At 45.4% G+C, this 23,515-nt stretch overlaps 1 protein-coding gene and 1 long non-coding RNA gene across 21 annotated transcripts in view; one reads left to right on the top strand and one right to left on the bottom strand.

Moving 5' to 3' along the window:
• plekha7b (pleckstrin homology domain containing, family A member 7b) overlaps window positions 1-23,515 on the top strand; it is an 87,755-nt gene that overhangs the window by 56,839 nt on the left and 7,401 nt on the right. For 11 of the 20 annotated variants that reach the window (XM_061751143.1, XM_061751111.1, XM_061751159.1 and 8 more), the window contains 15 exons: window positions 1,339-1,422; window positions 3,734-3,877; window positions 4,861-4,914; window positions 6,987-7,055; window positions 7,981-8,061; window positions 10,291-10,440; window positions 10,706-10,807; window positions 11,364-11,475; window positions 11,682-11,887; window positions 13,342-13,527; window positions 14,185-14,296; window positions 14,399-14,490; window positions 15,256-15,477; window positions 19,272-19,496; window positions 22,338-22,471. In XM_061751143.1, coding sequence (XP_061607127.1) covers window positions 1,339-1,422; window positions 3,734-3,877; window positions 4,861-4,914; window positions 6,987-7,055; window positions 7,981-8,061; window positions 10,291-10,440; window positions 10,706-10,807; window positions 11,364-11,475; window positions 11,682-11,887; window positions 13,342-13,527; window positions 14,185-14,296; window positions 14,399-14,490; window positions 15,256-15,477; window positions 19,272-19,496; window positions 22,338-22,471 — 1,973 coding nt within the window. The remainder of the gene's footprint in view (window positions 1-1,338; window positions 1,423-3,733; window positions 3,878-4,860; window positions 4,915-6,986; window positions 7,056-7,980; window positions 8,062-10,290; window positions 10,441-10,705; window positions 10,808-11,363; window positions 11,476-11,681; window positions 11,888-13,341; window positions 13,528-14,184; window positions 14,297-14,398; window positions 14,491-15,255; window positions 15,478-19,271; window positions 19,497-22,337; window positions 22,472-23,515) is intronic. The other 9 variants (XM_061751076.1, XM_061751132.1, XM_061751085.1 and 6 more) reach the window with 9 other exon arrangements.
• On the bottom strand, window positions 14,768-21,405 carry LOC133466983 (uncharacterized). Its single transcript, XR_009785102.1, has 3 exons — window positions 21,286-21,405; window positions 19,296-19,517; window positions 14,768-15,485 (listed from the first exon to the last, which is right to left on the bottom strand). It is a non-coding gene; the product is annotated as an uncharacterized LOC133466983 (long non-coding RNA).

Raw genomic sequence — 23,515 nt, 5'->3', positions numbered from 1 at the left:
CGTGAAGAAATCTCATCTAGTAGTTGACGGGAGTAGTAGTTGTTCCACTAGTATGCCAAAGTTGTCGTCGCACTGTTGAGGATGAAGAGTGTGCTAGTACAAGGAACTTAAGCTGGATATCGAGGCTATCGAAGGACAGTGGACCCCTGCATACTCGCGGTTCGGCACCCGCGGATTCACCTGGGCGTGATTTTTATTATTATTTTTTTTTCCAGTTAATAAGAAAAGTCAAGTTTTTAATAAAAAAAAAAAAAAGAAAATGTCATTCCAATTAAAATGGGTTAGGATTGAGGTCCGGCCTGGTCCCTGACCCCGGCCGAATGGTGGAGGTCCACCGTTTTTTCGGTATGGAGGATATCAAAGCTGTTCTGAAAATCCAGACAAATGGCGAGGTTTTAGCCAATCCCCTCCGTCGGTGGTTTACGCCCGAGCCACAGCCACACATTGCTGCAGTCACGACGAGACCAAACGAGGCGGTCCCGTCATCCACACCCTGCTAAAACATCTCCAAGCACATTTCCCAACACACACAGGCTTCATATTTGACCCCTTAACACACACGCGCTCTGCCCCCTTAGTGTTTAAGACAATCATTATATTCATGCAGCTATAATGTGGATGAGCTGCAGTATATTTTCCAAACAAAGGCGACCGCGGTGACCGTGCGAGGGAGCAAATGTTTGTGAGAACTACACGCTTCTGTTGAACTCAAAGTTTTGGTGCACCCAGCATCTTTGAGGTTGAGGAGGATCTGGTAATAGCGATGCGTACGGTCCCAGCGGGATAGCATGAAGAGAGATGTTTTATAATGTGCCCAGGGCTCGCCAGCACCCTAGAAACATCTCCACTCTATCTCAAACATCAGCAGCGCTCTCTTTCTTCTCATCTCGCATTTAAATAAAAAACCTATTATACAGCAAAAAATAGTTGCTGGGGAATCTCCGAGGGAACGGCTCACAGTGCTTCTCTTGCTGGTAGCAAACAAATGTTATTTTAAGAAAGCAGGTTTGCTGTAATTTATGTGGAGTTAATTAAATCTCTTGTTGTTTGTGTCCTTTTAAGGCTGGCTATATAGTGGGCCCGCCTGCTTTTCACTAATTCTGTGTGTTAAGCAAAAATGTCAAATCTTTCCAAGCCCTGTAGCGTCAGAAAAGTCAGGGGCACACCTTGTTTCCAATAGGAAGGAAAAAAAGAAAGAAAAAAAAAGTGCTGTGTTGTCATATTTGTTTGCAAGCAATGTTTTGAACTTTAAGCCTGTCGGTGAATTAGACATTCTGTTTGATTTCTCACTATTTGTGCGCGATGGTTCATACACGGATGCGTTTGCTGCCTTCGCAGACCTCCGAGATCTCAAGACGGTCCATGCCGGCCATGGGCTACATCACACACACCGTCAGTGCGCCCAGCCTGCATGGCAAAACGGTACAAACCTCTCCTATTTCACTTTATTTTTGATTGGACACCTTGTCATGAAAGACAACCAATTCCAATGAAGTTGGGACGTTGTGTTCAACATAAATACAAACAGAATACGATGATTTGCAAATCATGTTCAAACTATATTGAATTGAATACACTACAAAGACAAGATATTTCATGTTCAAACTGATAAACTTGATTGTTTTTAGCAAATAATCCTTAACTTGGAATTGTATGGCTGCAACACGTTCCAAGAAAGCTGGGACAGGTGGCAAAAAAGACAAAGTGAGAAAGTTGAGGAATGCTCATCAAACACGTGTTTGGAACATCCCACAGGTGAACAGGCTCATTGGGAACAGGTGGGGGCCATGATTGCTTCCCTGAATTGCTCAGTCATTCCCAAGCAAAGATGGGGCGAGGTTCACCTCTTTGTGAACGAGTGCGTGAGAAAATAGTCCAACAGTTTAAGGACAGTGTTCCTCAACGTACAATTGCAAGGAATTTCGGGATTTCATCATCTACGGTCCATAATGTCATCAAAAGGTTCAGACAATCTGGAGAAATCACTGCATGTTAGCGGCGAGGCCGAAAACCAACATTGACTGCCCGTGACCTTCGATCCCTCGGGCGGCACTGCATCGAAAACCGACATCAATGTGTAAAGGATATCACCGCATGGGCTCAGGAACACTTCAGAAAACCAATGTCAGTAAATACAGTTCGGCGCTACATCCGGAAGTGCAACTTGAAACGCTACTATGCAAAGCAAAAGCCATTTATCAACAACAGCCAGAAACGCCGCCGGCTTCTCTGGGCCAAAGAGGAAAAGAACCATCCGGACTGTTATGGACGTGTGGCGCATTATGAAGCGTAAAATACGACAACGGAGACCCCGGACTGTTGAACGGCTGAAGCTGAACATCGAGCAAGAATGGGACAGAATTCCACCTGCAAAGCTTCAACAATTAGTGTCCTCCGTTCCCAAACGTTGTTGAAAGAAAAGGCGATGTAACACAGTAGTAAACATGAGCCCGTCCCAGCTGTTTTGGAACGTTGCAGCCATCAAATTCCAAGTCAATGATTATTTGCTAAAAACAATCAAGTTTATCAGGTTGAACATGAAATAGCTTGTCTTTGATGTGTATTCAATTCAATATAGGTTGAACATGATTTGCAAATCATTGTATTTCATTTGTTGAACGCAACGTCCCAACTTCATTGGAATCGGACTTGTATTTTATCTTAAAATCGGCTATTATATATTCACATAACACGCATTTCTTTAATTGGTGAACCTCCGCTAAGCATATCAAGTATTCAGTAATATTTGTTGCATTAATTCACCCTTTCCCCCCCTAAAATCTGAATTAAAATGTATTGATTCATTTTATTACGGTACTTCCTGATTCAATGATGTGTTCATCGTTTTGAACAGTTTTACGTATCGTAAGCCTAACAGCGTAATTGGCCAAGTCGTTTTGGAACGTTTTTGGAGACAGGAAAAAAAAATAGAACACATTTGACAAACAAGACCTACCTCGATTTAACCTTTGCGCTACATATTGAGATTCTGAACGTATGTTATAAATGACTTTTATGCAATTATGCTGTAGGCTCATGATACATTTAACATGTTTCCCCACCCCCATGTTATTCAATACTTGGTTAATAAATAAAAATTACGTGGAATCTAAGTAATATTATAAATTAAATGAATTGTTTTATCGAAATCAAGTATTTTATTTGTTGCATTCAGTTTTTTTTCCCCCCAACAACTGCTCAGTTAAAATATTTATATATTTGTTGCTATTATTCGATTCATAATTGTAATATTTTTCATTTTAGTTTTCATTTATCTAGAAATAATGTGTTCATTTAGGTAATTGTAATTACTTAATTAATTCGAATGATATTCATTTGGAATAACGGCATAGGAATGACTTCATTGTCAAGATCAGCTATTTTCCATCCACGATGTTCACGATGCGTCAGGGCTCGCACTTCTCTTTGCAATCAATTGAAATCCGATTTCCCGGAATAGATTTTTTTCAACAGGTTCGGCTGCATTCGAAAGAGAGGCGCTTTAATCCACACGGGTCATCGGTTCAGGGTGCCTCTTGGAATCGGACCATCCCCAACAGCGATCAATGTCCATCGATCAGCTTTGGCGTAGTTTACGTCCGTCAATCAAAGTTCCCTTGTCTTTTCCTTTGGGCCCTTTCAATGTTACCAGTGTTCAAATAGGGTTTGCAAGAGTGTTTCGTCACCAGTAACCGCTGGCTCCCTCTGTGTTCTCAACCCGGTGTGGCGCCAGCCCGAGGAGCTGACTCTGCTCCTCATTCAGCTGCGGAGGCACCAGGCCAAGATGGCTGGTGTGCAAAGCCCCGCCGCCGCCGCCGCCGCCGCCGCTCATCTGCGGCATCAACAGCACAACGGCCTGCTCGGCCCCAGCATGCAGGTCAGGGGTCTCGCACTTCCTAAAACCCCCCCTCGACATCGCAGCCCCCCACCCCCCTGGTGGCGCGCCTTTATCCGCCACCCACCCGCCTTCCTCCCCGACCCAGCCGATCCTGAACATTCCCTCCCTCGTCATCCATAGACAGTCTCGGACCTCACTGCACGACACAGTGTGCAGATTGTTCCGCACACCGGTTGACTTGAAGCATGTTGCCTGTGGACTTGCATTTCTACTCGTGAACACACAAAGTGCCTTCATGCCTGGGTTTCTCATTTTGAAGCAGCCGTCATTCTGCCCCTGTCAGAAAGCGAAGCTGCAGTGATGCTCACTTAAGACAAGTCCACCTTCTGTCTTAACGTGGCCAACCGCACACGCTGTGCTGCTCATACTTGATTTCGCTTTTGGCTTGCCACCGCATCAAAAGGGACAACTATAAGGGACCTTTTCACCGTGACATCACACGCACTTCCGGATGGTAGTAAAAAAAAAAAAAAATGGACCAAGGCAGAGCCATTGATAAAATGGGGTCAATGGCTTGACTTATGGTTCAAGCCTTCGTCCTCACCACTGTAGTTTGAATATGTGAAGTGTCAGTCCAAAAGCAGATGCTACGTGAGGTCACTTACCTCGGAAAGGAGACGGAACGCTGACCAAAATGTACATTTCAACAGGCAAGTTGATTCAAAAAGTGACCGGCTCGTTAATTGACATTTTTGTTCCTCGGATTCATGGCACAGCTTAGGCCTTGTGACGGTCAAAAGGATTGCGCTGACTTTAGCCGTTTATGTTTTGCTGAATTATTCCAATCGACTCTTTTGAGTTTGTGGATGTTCTCACAGTTTTGTAGCTCTTTTCTGCCGCCCGGAAGTACCCCGTCACCTATTACAAACGGAAAAGGTCCCAAGCTGTACTTTGCTGTATCTCGCCCACAATCCTTTGCAGTTTCATTTCAAGTGACGTGTCTCTTCACTACTCATTTCAAGGCTGATGATACTTACATCCAACTGAAGAAGGACCTGGAGTATCTAGATCTGAAGGTGGGCCCCAGTAAATTCAATCTCACGCTGTCCCTTTTTCTCGCCCTATTTGTGTTGCACCCTCCCAGCCCTCTCTTCTTCAACATCTGCTTTTTAACCTCTCTTATCAAGCATGCGTGTAATACGTGCGTTAATATTTGTGTGTTCGTAGGTGATGAAAATACCGAACAGGGACTTATTTGGCTTCTTTATGTTCACTTTAGGCTAACAATGTCGTCACTGCCACGCGATCGTTCGCTGTTGACCTCCAGCAAGGCCGAAGACATTTAGCGTCGCCGTGTTCTGCTTCAGAAGGAGTTTTATAGCCACACCGAAAAGAAAGAAATACAATACTGCACTACAAATATTAGCAATAGTCACATTTTTGTATACGTTTGACAAACAATGAAATCATCGACTGTGTTATTTTTTTTTTTTTACAACATTCTTCTTGAAAATGTCATTTATTGTCATTCTTCTAAAAAAAAAAAAAAAAAAGGACTTTGTCCTTGCAACGTTGACGTTGCTGAAAATCTGACTTTATTCTCGTAATATTGCAACTGTATTCAGGACTTTTTCGTGACAAATACTACTTTGACCACTTGCTTCTCGTTATTTTATTCTCGGAGCATTGCAACTTTAGTTTCCTCCTTTTCTCTTAAATTTTCCTTTGAGTGTGTCTTGTAAAAATGGAATCGGTTGTTGCTGCGTGCCGCAGACATTTGTTTGGTTTTGTGAGAATCGGTCACGATATCGGAGCAGTTTCGAGAAAGGTGTTTGTACAAAGGAATGTAATGTGACGCATCTGCTGGAAATTAGGATGACGCACCTGGATACTTTGAGCCAACCGTGCCCCGCTACGAGAATTGACACGATGGGGAGGACGTGATTCACGAAGGCGAAAGGCTACTTCGGCTTTCCTGCATGTCTCGAAGCTTTTGAACGTTAGATTGCGCGTACGCTCGGCTTTTGAAGGAACTGGTGATGGGATTGTGGCATAATGATGCGCATTTGTGGTGGTGAACAGAATTCAAAAAGATAGAACTTCCAATGTACTGTAATTGCTTGAGAATTTAGTAGGACATCCAGGCACTCATTCATTTCTTTATTTGGACATTTACGATTTTGAATGAATTTCATTTGACAAAAATCCTGCTAAATCCTGGTGAAAATGTGCAGTTTACAGTCAGTGGCGGTTTCAGGCATGAGCGACGTGTATTCGTGGCATTTTCTATCGGATATGGTTTCCGATTGCATAAAAGCATGACATGTTAAACATTGGCGTGTGTATGGGGACTTGTTGTTTTTGTTTACGTAGAGTAGCAGGTCTCGGCTTTTGTGTACATGTTAAGACATAACGGGAATCTTAGCGTTGCCGCAGAACGAATTCTATTCACAAAGGGATTGTGTGGTGATTCATTAGATTTACAATTGCTTTTTTGTCTCACAGTGAAAATAAACAAGGTGGTCACTAAACACAATATGAACCTTACGTCACGGTTCAAACAAGAACCTACTACTGCTACTACTATTACTGGGAAACAACTACGTTAACATTATGCAGGTAAGGCGTGATGCGGAGTGCAGCTTCAACTCCTGCTACAGTCGCGCCTTGAGATACGAGTGGCCCGATTTAGGATTAGATAAGAGACGTCATTCGGACGATTGTTTTGCTTTGATTTGGACATTTTCATATTGGATATAAATTGTCATTCCAAGTGAAAGTTATCATACTGGAAAGAAACAGTAGTTGACGCAGGACTGCAACTGTGTACAGTAGTATATATGCAATACAGCACAATCCTGTTAGGTAGTATTTCATAGTTGCTTAAATGTTTACGCCTGGACTTTCTGCACTAACCTTTTTGTTTTTCCAGCTTCTGTGATTCCACTCCCTCCCCCCCTTCCATGATTTGATCTTTCTCTAAATCCATCTGACTCGGCTTGCCTTGCAGCCACACTGTTTGTTGTTTGTTAAGAGTCTGTGAAATATTGACGTGTTAACCGGGAGCGTTAAGGCAGGACAGCATCGAACTGTGTGGTCATAACGGTGTTAAATATTGCGTTTTGTTTGCGGCTACGGGCCATCTCAGGTTACCGGACGGGAAAGCCTCAGAAAGGAAACGCACAGGCCCGTGAAAATAGCGGAGAGCGATGCCGACGTAAGTGGATCACGATGTTTACGCGCTTTGGCGCTTCTTCTGAGTCACTGACAGAAGTGCGACTTTGAGTGTGCCTTGTGTGTGTGTGTTGAGTTATGTTAAACAGAGGGAGTGGCGGCAAGGGAGCGTAAGTACACTGCAACACAGCGGGGACTCGCAGGCAGACTGCACAGTGAGGGCCTGAGAGGATCCACCGCAGCTTTTATTTTGCTCGCCGCAATTTAAAGGGAAAAATACATGTAATGGGACTTTTAGATGTCGAGATGTTTAATTTTTCAGTTTGATTTTGATTTAGATTTTTTTTTTCCCACCGCCGCTTCACACGCTCTTTTGTTTTGCGGCGAATGGAGGTAAATAGGATGGATGTCCTGGCTTTTCATCATTAGCATTGTTCCACTTTAACAATTTATAAGAAATTTGTCTGAACAATGAATATTTCATGCAATTAAAAACAACAATATACGGCCTCGGCAAAATAAAAACAGCTTAATAATTAATTGAACAGAATGATAAGTAGATGTGAGAAAAATACACAGTGTGAGAACGACTGGGAACTTGGCAGCGTTATGTTGTTTTCATAAACACATAACCCATTTCTGGGAAAACACATCTGTCACTCCCAAGAAACACACTTTGGACCTAAAGTGAATTGGAAATGTGGCTTTTTGATTACAATTGCTCATAATGGCTGTTACTACATCTGGAGAGTTTTTATTTGTATTCTTTTTTTTGAACTCACTGCAGAGCTAACATCCTCTTGAGATTGAGAAGAGAGCAAACTTATCGACATATTGACACAGAGAGGATCAGTACATTTTTATCTTGCGCAAGACAAACATGATATGAGGAACAATGATATCAACGTATGTTTTTCCCCACTTTTTATTCATTCTAATTATTATTGTTATAATTATTTACTCTCCAGGTAAAGTTAAGCCAACTGTGTGAACAGGACAAGATTCTGCAGGAGCTGGAAGCCAGGATACGCACACTGAAGGAAGATAAGGTTTTGTTCTTTACAAAAAAAGAAGTCATGTCCATCCATCCATCCATCCATCCATCCATCCATTTTCTAGCGCTTATCCGAGGTCGGGTCGCGGGGGCAGTAGCTTTAGCAGGGACGCCCAGACTTCCCTCTCCCCAGCCACTTCATCCAGCCCTTCCGGGGGGGTCCCGAGGCGTTCCCGGGCCAGCCGAAGGACGTAGTCTCTCCGCCGTGTCCTGGGTCGTCCCCGGGGTCTCCTCCCGGTGGGACGTGCCCGGAACACCTGACCGGGGAGGCGTCAGGGAGGCATACGAATCAGATGCCCCAGCCACCTCATCTGGCTCCTCTCGATGTGGAGGAGCAGCGGCTCTACTCCGAGATCCTCCCGGATGACCGAGCTTCTCACCCGTTCTCTAAGGGAGAGCCCGGAGACCCTGCGGAGGAAACTCATTTCGACCCACAGCTCGTGACCGTAGGTGAGGGTAGGAACGTAGATCGACCGGTGAATCGAGAGCTTCGCCTTTTGGCTTAGCTCCTTCTTTACAACAACGGATCGATGCAAAGTCCGCATCACTGCAGACGCCGCACCGATCCGCCTGTCGATCTCCCGTTCCATTCTTCCCTCACTCGTGAACAAGACCCCAAGATACTTGAACTCCTTGGAGATCATGGCTTGATGAAACCAACAGAGCCACATCATCTGCAAAAAGCAGAGACGCAATGCTGAGGCCACCAAACCGGACCCCCTGTACGCCTCGGTTGCACCTAGAAATTCTGTCCATAAAAGTTATGAACAGAATCAGTGACAAAGGGCAGCCTTGGCGGAGTCCAACCCTCACCGGGAACGAGTCCGACTTACTGCCGGATATGCGGACCAAACTCTGACTCCGGTCGTACAGGGACCGAACAGCCCGTATCAGGGGGTTCGGTACCCCGTGCTCCCAAAGCACCCCCCACAGGACCTCCCGAGGGACACGGTCGAACGCCTTCTCCAAGTCCACAAAACACATGTAGACTGGTTGGGCGAACTCCCACGCACCCTCGAGGGCCCTGCCGAGAGTCTAGAGCTGGTCCACTGTTCCACGGCCAGGACGAAAACCACACAGCTCCTCCTGAATCTGAGATTCGACTTCCCGACGGACCCTCCTCTCCAGCACCCCTGAATAGACCTTACCAGGGAGGCTGAGGAGTGTGATCCCCCTGTAGTTGGAACACACCCTCCGGTCCCCCTTCTTAAAAAGGGGGACCGCCACCCCAGTCTGCCAATCCAGAGGCACTGTCCCCGAGGTCCACGCGATGTCAACCAGCCCCACAACATCCAGAGCCTTTAGGTACTCCGGAACTTGGTGACCTCAACCCCAGAGATAGGAGAGCCCGCCTCAGAGAACCCAGACTCTGCTTCCTCACAGGAAGGCGTGTCGGTGGAATTGAGGCTGTCTTCAAAGTATTCGCCCCACCGATTCACAACGTACCGAGTCGTGGTCATCAGCGCCCCATCCCCACTATACGCAGTGTCGATGGTGCACTGCATCCCCCTCCTGAGACGCCGGATGGTGAACCCCAACGTACAGGCGCCGAGCCGGGTAGGAATAAGTAAACCCGCACCTGCTCGACGCCTCTCACCCTGGGCAACTCCAGAGTGGAATAGAGTCCAACCCCTCTCGAGAGGACTGATACCAGAGCCCAAGCTGTGCGTGGAGGCGAGTCCGACTATATCTAGTCGGAACTTCTTGACCTCGCACACCAGCTCCTTCCCTGCCAGAGAGGTGACGTTCCATGTCCCGAGAGCCAGCTTCTGTAGCCGGCGATCGGATCGCCAAGGTCCCCGCCTTCGGCCGGCGCCCAGCTCGTACTGCGCCCGACCCCTATGTCCCCTCCCACTGGGGGTGAGACCATAGGAAGGGGGACCCACGTTACCCATTCGGGGCCCATGAGTGCAGGTCCGGCCACCGGGCGCGCGCCTTTGAGCCCCGCCTCCAGTGGGGGGCCCCGGTGACCCGCGTCCGGGCAAAGGAAAACGTCTTCCTGAATTGTTTGTCTTCATAAGGGTTTTTGGAGCCGTGCTTTGTCTGGTCCCTCACCGAGGACCTGTTTGTCATGGGTGACCGTGCCGGGGGCGTGAAACCCCGGACAATTTAGCGCCTAGGATCATTGGGGCACACAAACCCCTCCACCACGATAAGGTGACGGCTTCCAGGAGGGGAAGAAGTAAAGTGCTTCTGTAATTGAACGTGTCCATTGTCCATCCAGGACAAGCTGGAGTCGGTGTTGGATGTGTCCCACCAGCAGATGGAGCAGTACAGAGATCAGCCAGCCCACGTGGAGAAAATCGCCTACCAGCAAAAACTACTGCAAGAGGATGTGGTGCACATCAGGGCGGAAATATCCAAAGTGTCCACAGTAGGTCGCACAAGTCCAATTTAATTCAAATGCAATTTTTCAACACGAATGAATGAACCCCGGCCGAGGCCTGGTTTGGATCAGCACCGCGTTGTCCTTGATAGCCCTTGCGCACTGCATGTTGAAATTTACATTTGTATTGTTCTCTCATAACTTAAGTTCAATGTGAGAAAATGCCCTGGTGTTAAAAAAAAAAGAAGAAGTTTCGACTTAATGCCACTCTAAAAAGGACCCGTGTTGTTTTGTGTCGTGTCGTGTTGCGCAGGAGATGGAGAATGCGTGGAAAGAGTACATCAGGCTGGAGAAAGACGTCGACTGGCTCAAAGCTGCCCTGCAAGGGCATATGACCCGCACTGACCTTTCTCAGGTACGGACTCAAGTTTATTTGCGTAGCCCTTCATTTTGGTGGCTTTCCAAATTAGGGAGAATATTGTCGCTGTCGGGCGGAAACCTTGTATGTCCAAATACGGTCAAGTTCATATTTTTTCAAGAATCGATCATTTTGATCATTTTCAATTTCACGTGTTGAATCGCTCGAGAGAACCAATCTATGAGCTGTCTTGAACACTCAACTGTCTGAGAAGTGCTGGAAGTTCCCTCACTCTATGGGAGCTGTGCGGCATTATTTTGTCAAGATTGAAAGTCTGGATTTTTTTTTTTTTTTAGGCAATAACAAGTGGAAATAGTAGAGTTAGATGGTTTGTTGAAAATGGATGGCTGTAATGCTTTGGTACACAAGGAGCTGGTAAGCCATGCCGATTTTCCACCTGTTTAAATTGCTTAGTCAGTCATCACTTGCATCACTCGTGAATCGAAGATGTTTGAAAAAAGACTTTTGACTCACATAAATCATTCATGGCATTTGGCAGCAAGGCAGATGTAAATGTGTTTGTTTGTTTGTTTGTTTGTTTGTGTATGAGCAGCAAGAGAAAGTCCAGATGAGGAAAGAGCTTTGGAGGGTTGAAGACGTGATCGCAGGCCTCAGCAGCAGTAAAGACAACTACAAAGTCACTATCTCCTCTGTGACCAACCCGGGTGAGAAGTGCTGACACACGAATCTCACCAATTTAGGGATATTCTTCTTTCGGGAAGCCCAATATCCCGAACTGTTTGTGAGTAATGTATACGCTGTGTCCCCAGAAAGCCTCTAATGTTGTCATCACTGTAAATGCCTTGAATGTGCCCCGTGGAAAAGGATACGCTCGGATGTGTGTACTCATTCCACATCCGATCCTCCCCAGAGAGGAAATTTGTGCCTTCCGTGTCTGCGTCATCTGTGCCCTCGACGTCTGGGAGCCCGTCTGCTATGTTGATGAGATGGTCCCAGCAGCGGCACAGCACCCACCTCAGCCCCAGCAGCCACAATGCCACAACCCTCACGCTATCCTCCAGTCACACTCAACAGCCCTCACTCCACTCCACAGCCAGCACTACCGGGCATACTTGGGTGAGTCACGCGCAAATGGACGGGAGAGAAAGCCACTTGATGTTTTTGCACTACTGGTGGGACTTTCGGCCCGCGTTGTCGGTTACAAAGCGGGTTAACGGGGCATTTCTCTGAATCAAAAGGGCCGACGCATGTCCGTGAAGTCCAATAATGACTCCGCCGTCTTGTCACATTTCAGATTCACCGTTCTTAATTTATGAGCTATCATCCATCCATTTTCAACACGGCTTATCCTGGTTAGGGTCACGGTGCGTTCGCACTCACGTTCGCCAAACCGGATGCCCCGACCCCCACTTTCTTGTCCAACTTGATACCATCTACCCCCCACAATGGAATCATTCATTAATGAAACCCATGACTGCCCATAAACTCATAGAAATCGATCAATCGATCAATCTTGTAACTAAATACAGTACATGTATTACATTTACCATCCAGTGGGAACAAAAGGAAAATCACTCCTACACTTTACTAGTATGCAATCGAACCTTTCTGCTAACCTACTGTGCTGCACTAGTAATGCTACGAGACCCAACTAGCAGGCATGTCTCAAAAAATACTTCCTTGACACCAATGACCAGAGGGGGGTGAATTTCCAGCATCTGACATTACGGCCGCGTCCACATTGAACCGGAAATGAATTTGTACGTCGCTTCAGAACACAGGCGGGTTAAAAGCATATTATTATTATTAATAAATGTTTGTAATATAAGATAAGAGAACCTTTATTAGTCCCACAATGGGGACATTTGCATGGTTTCAGCAGCAATTGCGGATATAGGAAATATAAACGTGATATATTTTGATTCAGGGTGCAACTGTGTCCACCATTACAAGGTTGATGTAGTCAAAACATTAAAATGACAAATATTGAAGCCATGATTTATTAACGATGATGATTATGACTGTCGCATGAAAATGTAGAAAATATGGAAATATCCACGTTTGGGCAGGAGCAAGACAACATCATCATAATCATCACGTGCGAAATGAGTCGCTTTGATTGACCCGTGAAGCCTTGGATTGGCGCAACGGCGCCCTGGGTGGAAGTCGAAGGTGAAGTCTAAAAATAGATTGCACACGCAATAATGGATCAATAAAAGTAGCGAGTGACATGTCGATCAATGCAACGGAGTAAAAATATCGATTCTTGTTTACATAAATACTGAAGTAACTCTCCTCTCACAAGTCCAATGTATCCAAAATGTTACTTGAGTAAATGTAGCGCATGACTATCCACCTCTTCCTGTGACGACTTGTTTTTATTAGCCATGGCTTTGATGCGTTGATCTTGTGGCATCTAAGCGCATTAGAGAAAGAGCCCGAGCACCACAAAGCGGTTTTTTTTTTTAGCCAATCGCTTCCAAGGTGAATTTGGGAATGGAGAAGCACGAATGGCGGCGTTTGGCTATGGAGGAAATATGGCTCCCAGTAATAATTTGGTGTGTGTGCAGGCTGAGGAAGACGTGCCTCCCAGACCGCCGCTACCTCAAGTCTACAGCCTTGACGAGCACCCCCCCGCCGTGCCCCCCCTGCCCAGGGAGACCGCAGTCATCAGACACACCTCGGTGCGCGGCCTCAAGCGCCAGTCTGACGAACGCAAGCGGGACAGAGAGATAGGCCAAAATGGGGATGTTAAGGTAGTGCACATGGTGGTGGCTTTGGTGGATGTACAGTGTTTCCCCGCTCGCTATGTCGCAGATTTCCAAGCAAACGTTGTTCTGGGTTTTTAGAGTGTACAGGCAAGTCGCATTGAGTTGGCCGGGCAACACAATGCTTAGATTGTCTATGGCGTTTCTCATTGTAAATGAGCATTAAGCTAGCAGACTTGCTCTTAGATGAAATCATATGGATTGCTTGAACAATTTGCTGTTGACATATTCGATGTTTCATTCTCTCTTTGTCGTGTTGCTGCTCTGGGTGTGTTCAAGCAGCAGCAGTTGTTCCGAGGCTTACGAATTTCACTTAGTTTCTCATGATACATGTTAGCATTGAGCTAGCAGACTTTCATTAGATTTCATGATCTTTGTTTAATGTTGAAATATACAACGTTGACATCTCTTGTTCTTTAAAGAAGTGTTTTTTTAGAAGAAGTGTTTAAATCCTGTGAGGGGGTAGAATGTCTCTCCACTATATCTCAGATTTACATTTTTGGATCTGGAACATATGCCTCATGATAAGCGGGGGTCCACTGTACTACTAAGAACGTGCTTCGTCTTCGCACGAAGGGGCCAGTACGAAAGCTTCCTTTTCCAGTGGTGCGCCTGCTTCATGTAACTGCTGTGCGGCTGTGACAGGTGGAGCTCAGGCCTTTCCTGAGCGATCCCGAGCTGGTCGGCGCGGGAGACGGCGCCAGCGTCGTGACGTCATCGGGTCACGGCGGAGGTTATCAGACATTACCCGGCAGAGGTTAGGGCCACGTTGACGCATGAACAACTGGAGCGCAGCACTACACGCGTCTACTAATACCCAAGCTGTGAATGATGTTTGAGAGTGTTTTCATCCTCTCAGGAGTCGCCGGCTCCTCCCTCAGACGGAATCACTCGTCGAGCATCTCGTCTTACGTGACCCTACGGAGAGCAACGTCAGCTCCCGGTGTGAAGGTGAGGCTCCTCAAACGAAATAACGACGCTCGCGTTGGCTGAGTCTTAATGGGTTCATCCTTTCATAATTGATGAGTGAATGCAAACACTTGAGATACCAAGATAACAAGTGTTCAACCATTTAACAGTTTAAATTGCTCTTGTGATGGTTTTATTTGTAGCTATTGGAATTGCAGTGATCGCTAATACTGCTACTACTGCGACTGTATATCAAATCAATTTTCCCCATTGAAATGAATTGATATGTCAATAATCCATTCCAGTCCCCCCCCCCCAAGATAAAATGAAGAAAAATAGCCCTTTATTGTAAAATATGAATGGAACAAAATCAAATAGAATGTAAAGGCATAAACTGGATTTATACAGTGTAATTAAACTGAAAGTGTTGGTGGGTGCCTTTAAGGGGCGTGGCCTGGCGCTCTGACTCTAGCTTAGGTTGACTCTTTATCATGGGTTTAGTTTAGGTGTATTTGTGCGTCTGGTTGTTCGTCCCGTTCAATAAACGACTTAGTGCATCTGTGGCTGGTGCAATCGTTTTTTTTATTTTATTTTTTTTAAATTCACTCCAGCGGGAGCATATTTGAAACTAGCTAGCAATCTGACGCATTATAGGTCGTTAGGGCACTTGAAAGTCGAGGTACTTCCTTACTCTGTATTAAATATAAAATACTCATTTGAACGAATAGCGCTGTCGTCAAGTGTTCACTTCGTCTCACTTCCCTGTCGTGTGCACATGTTGCTTTGGTTTCCCCTGCGGTCTCCCAGGAGCGATCAAAAAGTGCCTTGGAACGTCTGTACTCCGCGGAGGCGGCGCCTCAACGCGGGAGGATGAGCGCCGACGAGCAGCTGGAGAGGATGAAGAGGCACCAGAAGGCCCTGGTGCGACAGCGCAAGCGCACTTTGAGCCACGGCGACCGCCACGCCTCCACGTCGTCGCGCTCCTCCTCGTCGTCCTCCTCGCGCCCTCTCTCGGCCGACTTTGGTTCTGTATGTTTCTAAGCAAGAACATCACCACACGTCACACTCTCACGCACGGCGGTGGGCAAACAGAGAGTGGCCATTGAACAATCCCCTGACATGTTCCAAATTAGCGCTGCATGCTAAACTACGTTTTTTTTTTTTTTTTTTTATGCATGTTGTATGCAAAATTACACACACGTACGTTCATTTCTGCTTCATTTACTTTAAGTACAAAAGGTGTAATGACATTTCATACTAAAGATAAAGAATGTTTGATTTCTCTCGATGTTTTTACATTGCTACTGCCAATGTTGTTATATAACTGGAATCATCCACACGTTACGTTAGCACATTTCTCTCAAAACATGCCTGTTGACTTTCTAACTTTGTGTTCTTGTCGTTTGTCCCTTCATCTAACAAATCTCCATCTGCACTTTTTTCACATAGCTGCCATAGAAAGCTGCAGTGTAGTGCAAAAATAGAAGACAATTTGACCACTCATCCAGCGGTACTCATGTGGTAAAATACGCCAGGCCAAAGGTTTAGCTAGGTCGGAGAAGTGCGTTTATTAAAAAAAAAAGAAAAGAAAAAAAACTAAAGTCAACTGAGCCATCTTCTTAACCTTTACTTAACCAGGAAATATCCCATTGAGATTAAAAATGTATTTTTTTCAACAGAGTACTGGCCAAACAGCAGCAGCAAACACAAGACATAAATAACAAAACAACAATATTTACATAGATACAACACAGAAGTTAACAAACATATTATGAAAACAAGTACATGTTGTGGAAATAGTCTCCAAAACTCTCAATTTGGATTTAAAAGTGGTCAAAGAAATTAAAGGGGTTAGCGTCCAGTCTTTCTGTAGTATATTATAATATATTTAGGGAGAAAAGTAAACAAAAGCCCTTTTACCTAATTTTGTACGAGCATGAGGGAGAGAAAGCAACAAATAATGAAGAGAATACAATTCAGCATTCTTCAGAGTAATCAAGTATTTCCGCAAAGATCCACGAGTAATTAACGCTCTCAGTTTGTCATTGCCTACAGATTCCACAAAACGCTGACAAATCACTACTTTTCTCCTAACGAAACTATTGTATTTTCGCGACCATAAGGCGCACCGCAGTCTCAGTTACGCGGTCCGTTTCTGTATTTAAGACCAACATAAGCACCGCATTATTGGCCGCGGGCATGCTAAAACATACGCTAGCTTAGAACATACGCTAGCATGCATGCTAGCGTATGTTTTTAAAAAGGCAGCGGGAGCAAAACTGAGTTCGGTTGTACTTTCTTGACGTATTTAACAACGTACTCACATTATTTTTGGATCACAAATCCACAAATCTTCTGTATCCGAAATGAACAGCTGGGCAAGTTCTCCATCAAACACTCCGGGTTCCCTCTCGTCTCGTCGCCGGGGGGCTGTTCGGCAATGATGCCGGCTTTCGCGAAAGCTCGGACGACGGTCAAAGCAGATCCCTTAGCCCCTCGTGCATCCTCTTGCGACCCATGGATTCGTTGATCTTGAATTCTCTCGCGGCTGCTCGATTCCCATGTTCCTCCGCGTAACTGACGCGCACCCTCCCCCCTTTAACGTCCGGCATTCCTCTATAAGAGCAGCGTGTCGGCAGGAAATGCTGCCTGTCGTCAAAGTCACACAACAACATTTACAGATTTTGGAACTCGGTGCACACATAAGGCGCCCGTCCATTTTGGAGGAAATTTAAGACTTTTTAAGTGCGCCTTACGGTCGTGAAAATATGGTAACTCGACTCACTTCAAATGGTCTCGTTGGCACCCAGATGCCACCGGATGGCGCCAAAGCAATGCTGTTACTGCCGAATCACGAATATGCCGGCGTTCACTCCACTCTACTTTTTTCTTCATCTCCTCCATGTATAAATGCCATCTGCCTCTCGGAATAATCCGTCCAGTTTACTGCTTCTAACCACCAACGTTGCCTTCTAAAAGCCATTTCCCCTCATCACAGTCACTTTCTACTTCATTCGGTTGCTTTCGCCCTGACTTGAGCAGGAAGAAGCCTCATTACTATATATATATATATATATATATATGATTATATATATTTATATTTCAAGCAGTGAAACCTCTAAGGTTGAACACGATGCAGGGCAAGGGCTCCTCGGTCTCCAACCCACGATGAAGGGCGCGCAATGAACACGTTTGGGCAGTGGCCTAAGATTATGCCATCACGCAGCACTAGAAGACACACTGAGTTACCATACTTACTGTTTTTCATTGTGTTGTTTTACATTAATGGACAAGGGAGGCCTTTTCACGCAAATATGTAATGTAATTATGACTTTTCCGGTACCTTAACGACTGAAGTACACATTTGGTTTTATCGCTGCTGTAGGAATGGAATTCTGTGGCATTTGGAATCAATTTTACCCAAAGCAAATCATCGAAATTGAAATACAATTACAACCAAAAAAGGTTTCTATCAAGCCATAGTTGCCTATAGATGCCACAAGATGTCAGCAAAGGACTACTTTTGTCCGAATGAAGCTTCTCAACATGCGGGCGTGTGTGTGTGTGTGTGAGAGAGAGAAAGACACTCCGAGCTAAACAGATTTTCATTTACTTGTCATGTAACATCATCATAACTTGATGATTTTTTTAGCACGACAAAGCTCATCGTTGCGAAAGATGAACAATTTCAGTTTTGTAGCACTCCGTATGATAGCCGCACGCTCTGGCTACAACATCGTGAGATCTAATGCAAGAGCTGTATCAAAAATGCATGCTTTTCGAAAAACAAATTCTGCTCTTGCATCGGATCTTGTTAGCGTGTTTAGGTGTACCTAATGAAGTGTCTGGTGAGTGACGTTGTCTAGCGAATATGGAAATAAATCACGGGTAGTGTTTTCTCAGTGTTTTCTTTCAAATTGTTGAGTGTTTGGAAATGAATAAACATGTACGAACTCATACTGTCATGTTTTCTTACTTTCTTTGTTGAAAGTGTCCTCAGTCTGTCTAGTTGATGAGTAGCATACTGTTCACTTTGTACGTTAGCATGCATGTCACAGAATGTTTTGTCCCTCTGTTTCGCCCTTAAATGCACACACACTCAAACACGCAACCTTCCCTTTTTCCCAGTGCTGTCAAGACACAACTGATGACTCATTTCCAGGCAAGACAACCAAGCATTGCCCTCTACGAAAAGCCGCATTTATGCCAAAGCCTTGATATCGCTTAAGGTCCATGTTCCAGTCGGCTCTTTGTACTCACTAGTAAGACAATTCAGCACACTAGTAGGACAACTACATGGTACTAGTGTGGCAAAACTACATCTGTCCACTAGTAGAAGTATCAAATTCTCAAACGGCTTTCCATAAAGGCAACTGAGCATTGATTGGATATCCTTGATATCCATCTTATGGTCCATGTAGTAGTAGGACAACGTTACCAGTAACACAATTCAGTGTACTTGTAGAATGACTGTGTTTTACTAGTAATATATGTACTCGCAACTGTATGACATTTCTGCACTCTATTTGTAGCTACTAGTGTTACCGCAGTAGTTTACGAGTCAAATTGAATGGTGTACTAGTAGGCCCAAAGTGGCAGTAGTAATGGAGAGAAAGAAAAAAAAAAAGGAAAGTTACGAGCAAGACACAACTGTGCTTCTAGTGCGCCGAATTGTCTTACAGGTGAGGACAAAGAGCGTACTAGTACGTGGACCTTGAGCTGGATATCAAGTATATGGATGAAGTGACCGAAGGGCTTCCCATAGTCTCGACTTTGTGCCTGTGACTGATGACGCAACTTGTGCTGGTGTGTCTATTGCGCAGTGGAGGCGAGAGCAGGAGTTTGACCTGCAGCTGTTGGAGAGGGCCGTGCAGGGCGAGGAGGCTCAGGCCGTCAGGAGCGTCCAGGGGGAGGAGAGGCCCCCCGAGCACAAAGAGAGACCCCGATCGCACTCCGACGATTGGCTGACCTTCACCTCTGAGACCGGGACGCCTCCGACCCACGACGGCCTGGAAACCGAAGACTATGACGCCGACTTGATCAAAGAGGTACAGGAAGTGACCTAGTCTCTGATACAGAAATAGTGTTAGTCCACATATTCATGTTTGTCTAACCATTTTTTTATTATTATTATTTTTTACAAACCCCTGTCTCATTTAAAAGTACAGTGGACCCCCGTCAGATAGAGAGCAGGCCCGACTGTGAATAGCAAAAAGCCCACAATAGAGTATGTATGACACATACAAGCTCAATAAATTAGAATACGGTAGAAAAGTCCATTTGTATCCGTATTCATTAAACACTCGGTAAACGACTTTTCAGAGGGCAAATTCCTGCCTAATTTCTACATTCAAAAAAGTTCTACATGCCAAATAATTGTCATTGTTTCCTGATTGTTAAGTAATATTCTAGTTCATCCATGCATCCATTTTGTGAGCCGCTTCTCCTCACGCGGGTCGCGGGCTGCCGGAGCCTATCCCAGCTATCTTCGGGCGGGAGGCGGGGTACACCCTGCACCGGTTGCCAGCCAATCGCAGGGCACATAGAAACAAACCACCATTCGCACTCACATTCACACCTACGGGCAATTTAGAGTCTTCAATCAACCCTAACCACGCTTGTTTTTTGGGATGTGGGAGGAAACCGGAGTGCCTGGAGAAAACCTACCTAGGCACGGGGAGAACGGGGCCGGGATTTGCACCCCGGTCCTCAGAACTGTGAGGCAGACGCTCTAACCAGTCGTCCACCGTGCCAACTATTCTAGTTAATTTTATGAATTTTTTAGCTACTGACTCTGGTCACAGTGTTAGTACTTTTTGATCTGACTGCAGCCTTTGATACTGTGGACCATGATATCCTGATTACTTGTTTGGAGCAGTGGGTGGGCATCAGAGGTACGGCACTTGAATGGTTCAGGTCCCACCTGTCTCAGCGAACCTTTTGTCTGAGGCTTGCTGACTCTGTTTCCTCCGCCGCTCCTCTTTCACATGGGGTGCCACAGGGTTCCGTACTTGGCCCTCTCTTATTTTCCCTCCATTTACTCCCACTCGTCTCCATTCTCAGGAAACATGCTATTTCTTTTCATTGCTATGCAGATGAGAGTCAGATCTATGCGCCCCTTAAAAAGTCTGATTCCTACTGTGCTAAGCTATTGCTAGAGTGCTTACATGATATTAAGGCCTGGGTGTCTCTTAACTTTTTACATTTAAAATTTTAATGACAAAAAGACAGAGGTCATGTTCTTTGGTGGCACCTCTTTGACACCCCATAGTTGATTTGGGTCCCTTACCACAATATCAAAAGTCCATCATTAACAACCTGGGTGTAAAAGTGGACATCCATCCATCCATCCATCCATTCTCTGAGCCGCATCTCCTCACTAGGGTCGCGGGCGTGCTGGAGCCTATCCCAGCTATCATGTTTTTCGGGATGTGGGAGGAAAGCGGAGTGCCCGGAGAAAAGCCACGCAGGCAAGGGGAGAACATGCAAACTCCACATAGGCGGGGCCGGGGATTGAACCCGGGTCCTCAGAACTGTGAGGCAGACGCTCTAACCAGTCGGTCACCGTGCGGCTAAAAGTGGACACTAATCTTAAATTTGACACCCAAATTAAAGCCGTGGTTAAATATAACCTTTTCCAGTTAAGGCAGCTAGCAAAAATCAAACCGGTCCTTCAGAAAGGGCACTTTGAAATCGTAATCCACACCTTTGTGACCCGTCGGCTGGATTACCGCAATGCACTATAGATGGGAGTTGGTGGGTCCTCCGTTGCTCGTTCAAAATGCTGCAGCTCGTCTTTTAACCGGCACAAGAAAGCATGAGCATATATAGTCTTACCTCGTTTAGCTTCACTCCACTGGCTGCCCGTTCGTTTTAGGATTCATTTTAAAATGATTTTATTTGCTTTTAAAGCCTTGCATGGCCTCGCCCCACCGTACCTCTCTGGGCTGCCGCCCCCCCCCCCCCCCCCTACATTCCCAGCCGCTCTCTCATGTCAGCTGACCAGCTGCTCCTGACAGAGCCGAGAGCCGGGCTTAAACTTTGAGGTGAACGAGCATTTGCTGTTGCAGCTCCGAGACTGTGGAATGTTTTGCCACTCCACATCAGACAAGCCTCATCTTTTGTCTCCTTTCAAATCCTTGCTTAAATCCCATCTTTTTAATCTGATGTGATGCATCCACGCAGGCACGGGGAGAACATGAACAAAAATAAAAATCATGACCTATGTTACTCTGTGTGTAGTGCATCACTATAATGTGAGTTTCACTTTTTAAATTGAACTACCTAACTAAATTAAGCTTGTGACACTATAATTTATTGAAATTAATTCGATGTACCTGTAATTACATTATGAAAAACAAAAACCCACAAAATTCTTGAATAACGGGGGGATGTACCGCCAATAAGTGCTTCCCACGAAAAATGAGGGTTGGATCACCAAATGAAGCACCAAGTCCCAAACCGCCTCATATGCGGGAGTCCTCTGCGCGCTTTGGCCCCTTCTTGTGGCATCTTGGTGTCAAGGAACTATGTTGACATCAAGAAAGGAGCTTCATCACCAATTTCTTCTACTTGTCTCTTTATCCATGGTCTTAGTTTGCCAAACTCACTTTAGCAGCATTTTGATGTCATCTAGTCATTCTCTTTTAGGCCATAGCCCTATCTAAAATGAAAGTAGCGCTTAGCCGGCATCTCGTGGCACCGAGAGGCAATTATAAACCTTTCTTTAGTGGGGTTGTCGCACATTACATGGCAGGGTTCAATGGTGATAGACATTTCATATTTTTTTGACTCTCCCCCCATAGAATGTTGACCCTGTTTAGCCCTAAAACTGTTATGTATGTATAATTATGCCAATTGACGATTTCCCCCCTGTTTTCTGTGCGCAGCTGTCAAAGCCTGAGAAGATGTTGATCCCAGAGCGATATGTGAATTTAGAGCCTGAGGAACCTCTGAGTGCTCAGGAGATGGAGGACCGTCATCGGAAGGTGGAACGGATCAAGAGCATCTTGGCAAAGTCCAGGTTAGTTATATCAATAAATGTAATCAAAATACAACCCCAATTCCAATGAAGTTGGGATGTTGTGTTAAACATAAATAAAAACAGAATACAATGATTTGCAAATCATGTACAACTATATTTCATTGAATACTACTGTATTCAATGAAATATAGCTTGAACATGATTTAATGTTCAAACTGATCAACTTGATAGTTTTTAGCAAATAATCATGAACTTAGAATTTTATGGCTGCGACACAGCTCGGACAGGGTCATGTTTACCACTGAGTTACATCACCTTTTCTTTTAACAACATTTGGGAACTGAGGACACTAATTGTTGAAGCTTTGTAGGTGGAATTCTTTCCCATTCTTGCTCGATGTACAGCTTCAGCTGTTCAACAGTCCGGAGTCTCCGTTGTTGTATTTTACGCTTTATAATGCGCCACACATTTTCAATGGGAGACAGGTCTGGACTGCAGGCAGGCCAGTCTAGTACCCGCACTCTTTTACGACAAAGCCACGCTGTTGTAACACGTGCAGAATGTGCTTTGGCATTGTCTTGCCGTCCATGAAAAAGACGTTGCTTGGATGGCGGCATATGTTTCTCCAAAACCTGTATGTAACCTTTCAGCATTAATGGTGCCTTCACAGATGTTTAAGTTACCCATGCCATTGGCACTAACACAGCCCCATACCATCACAGATGCTGGCTTTTGAACTTTGCGTCCATAACAGTCCGGATGGTTCTTTTCCTCTTTGGCCCGAAGGACACGACGTCAAACAATTTCCAAAACCAATTTGAAATGTGGACTCGTCGGACCACAGAACACTTTTCCATTTTGCGTCAGTCCATCTTAGATAAGCTCGGGCCCAGAGAAGCAGGCGGCGTTTCTGGCTGTTTTTGATAAATGGCTTTTGCTTCGCATAGTAGAGTTTCAAGTTGCACTTCCGGATGTAGCGCCGAACTGTATTTACTGACATTGGTTTTCTGAAGTGTTCCTGAGCCCATGCGGTGATATCCTTTACACATGATGTCAGTTTTTGATGCAGTCACGGGCAGTCAA

Source organism: Phyllopteryx taeniolatus, chromosome 2 (genome assembly GCF_024500385.1).
Source record: "Phyllopteryx taeniolatus isolate TA_2022b chromosome 2, UOR_Ptae_1.2, whole genome shotgun sequence".
Lineage (NCBI taxonomy): Eukaryota > Metazoa > Chordata > Actinopteri > Syngnathiformes > Syngnathidae > Phyllopteryx > Phyllopteryx taeniolatus.
Note: the sequence above shows the minus strand (reverse complement) of the source record. Positions and strands in the feature narration are given on the sequence as shown.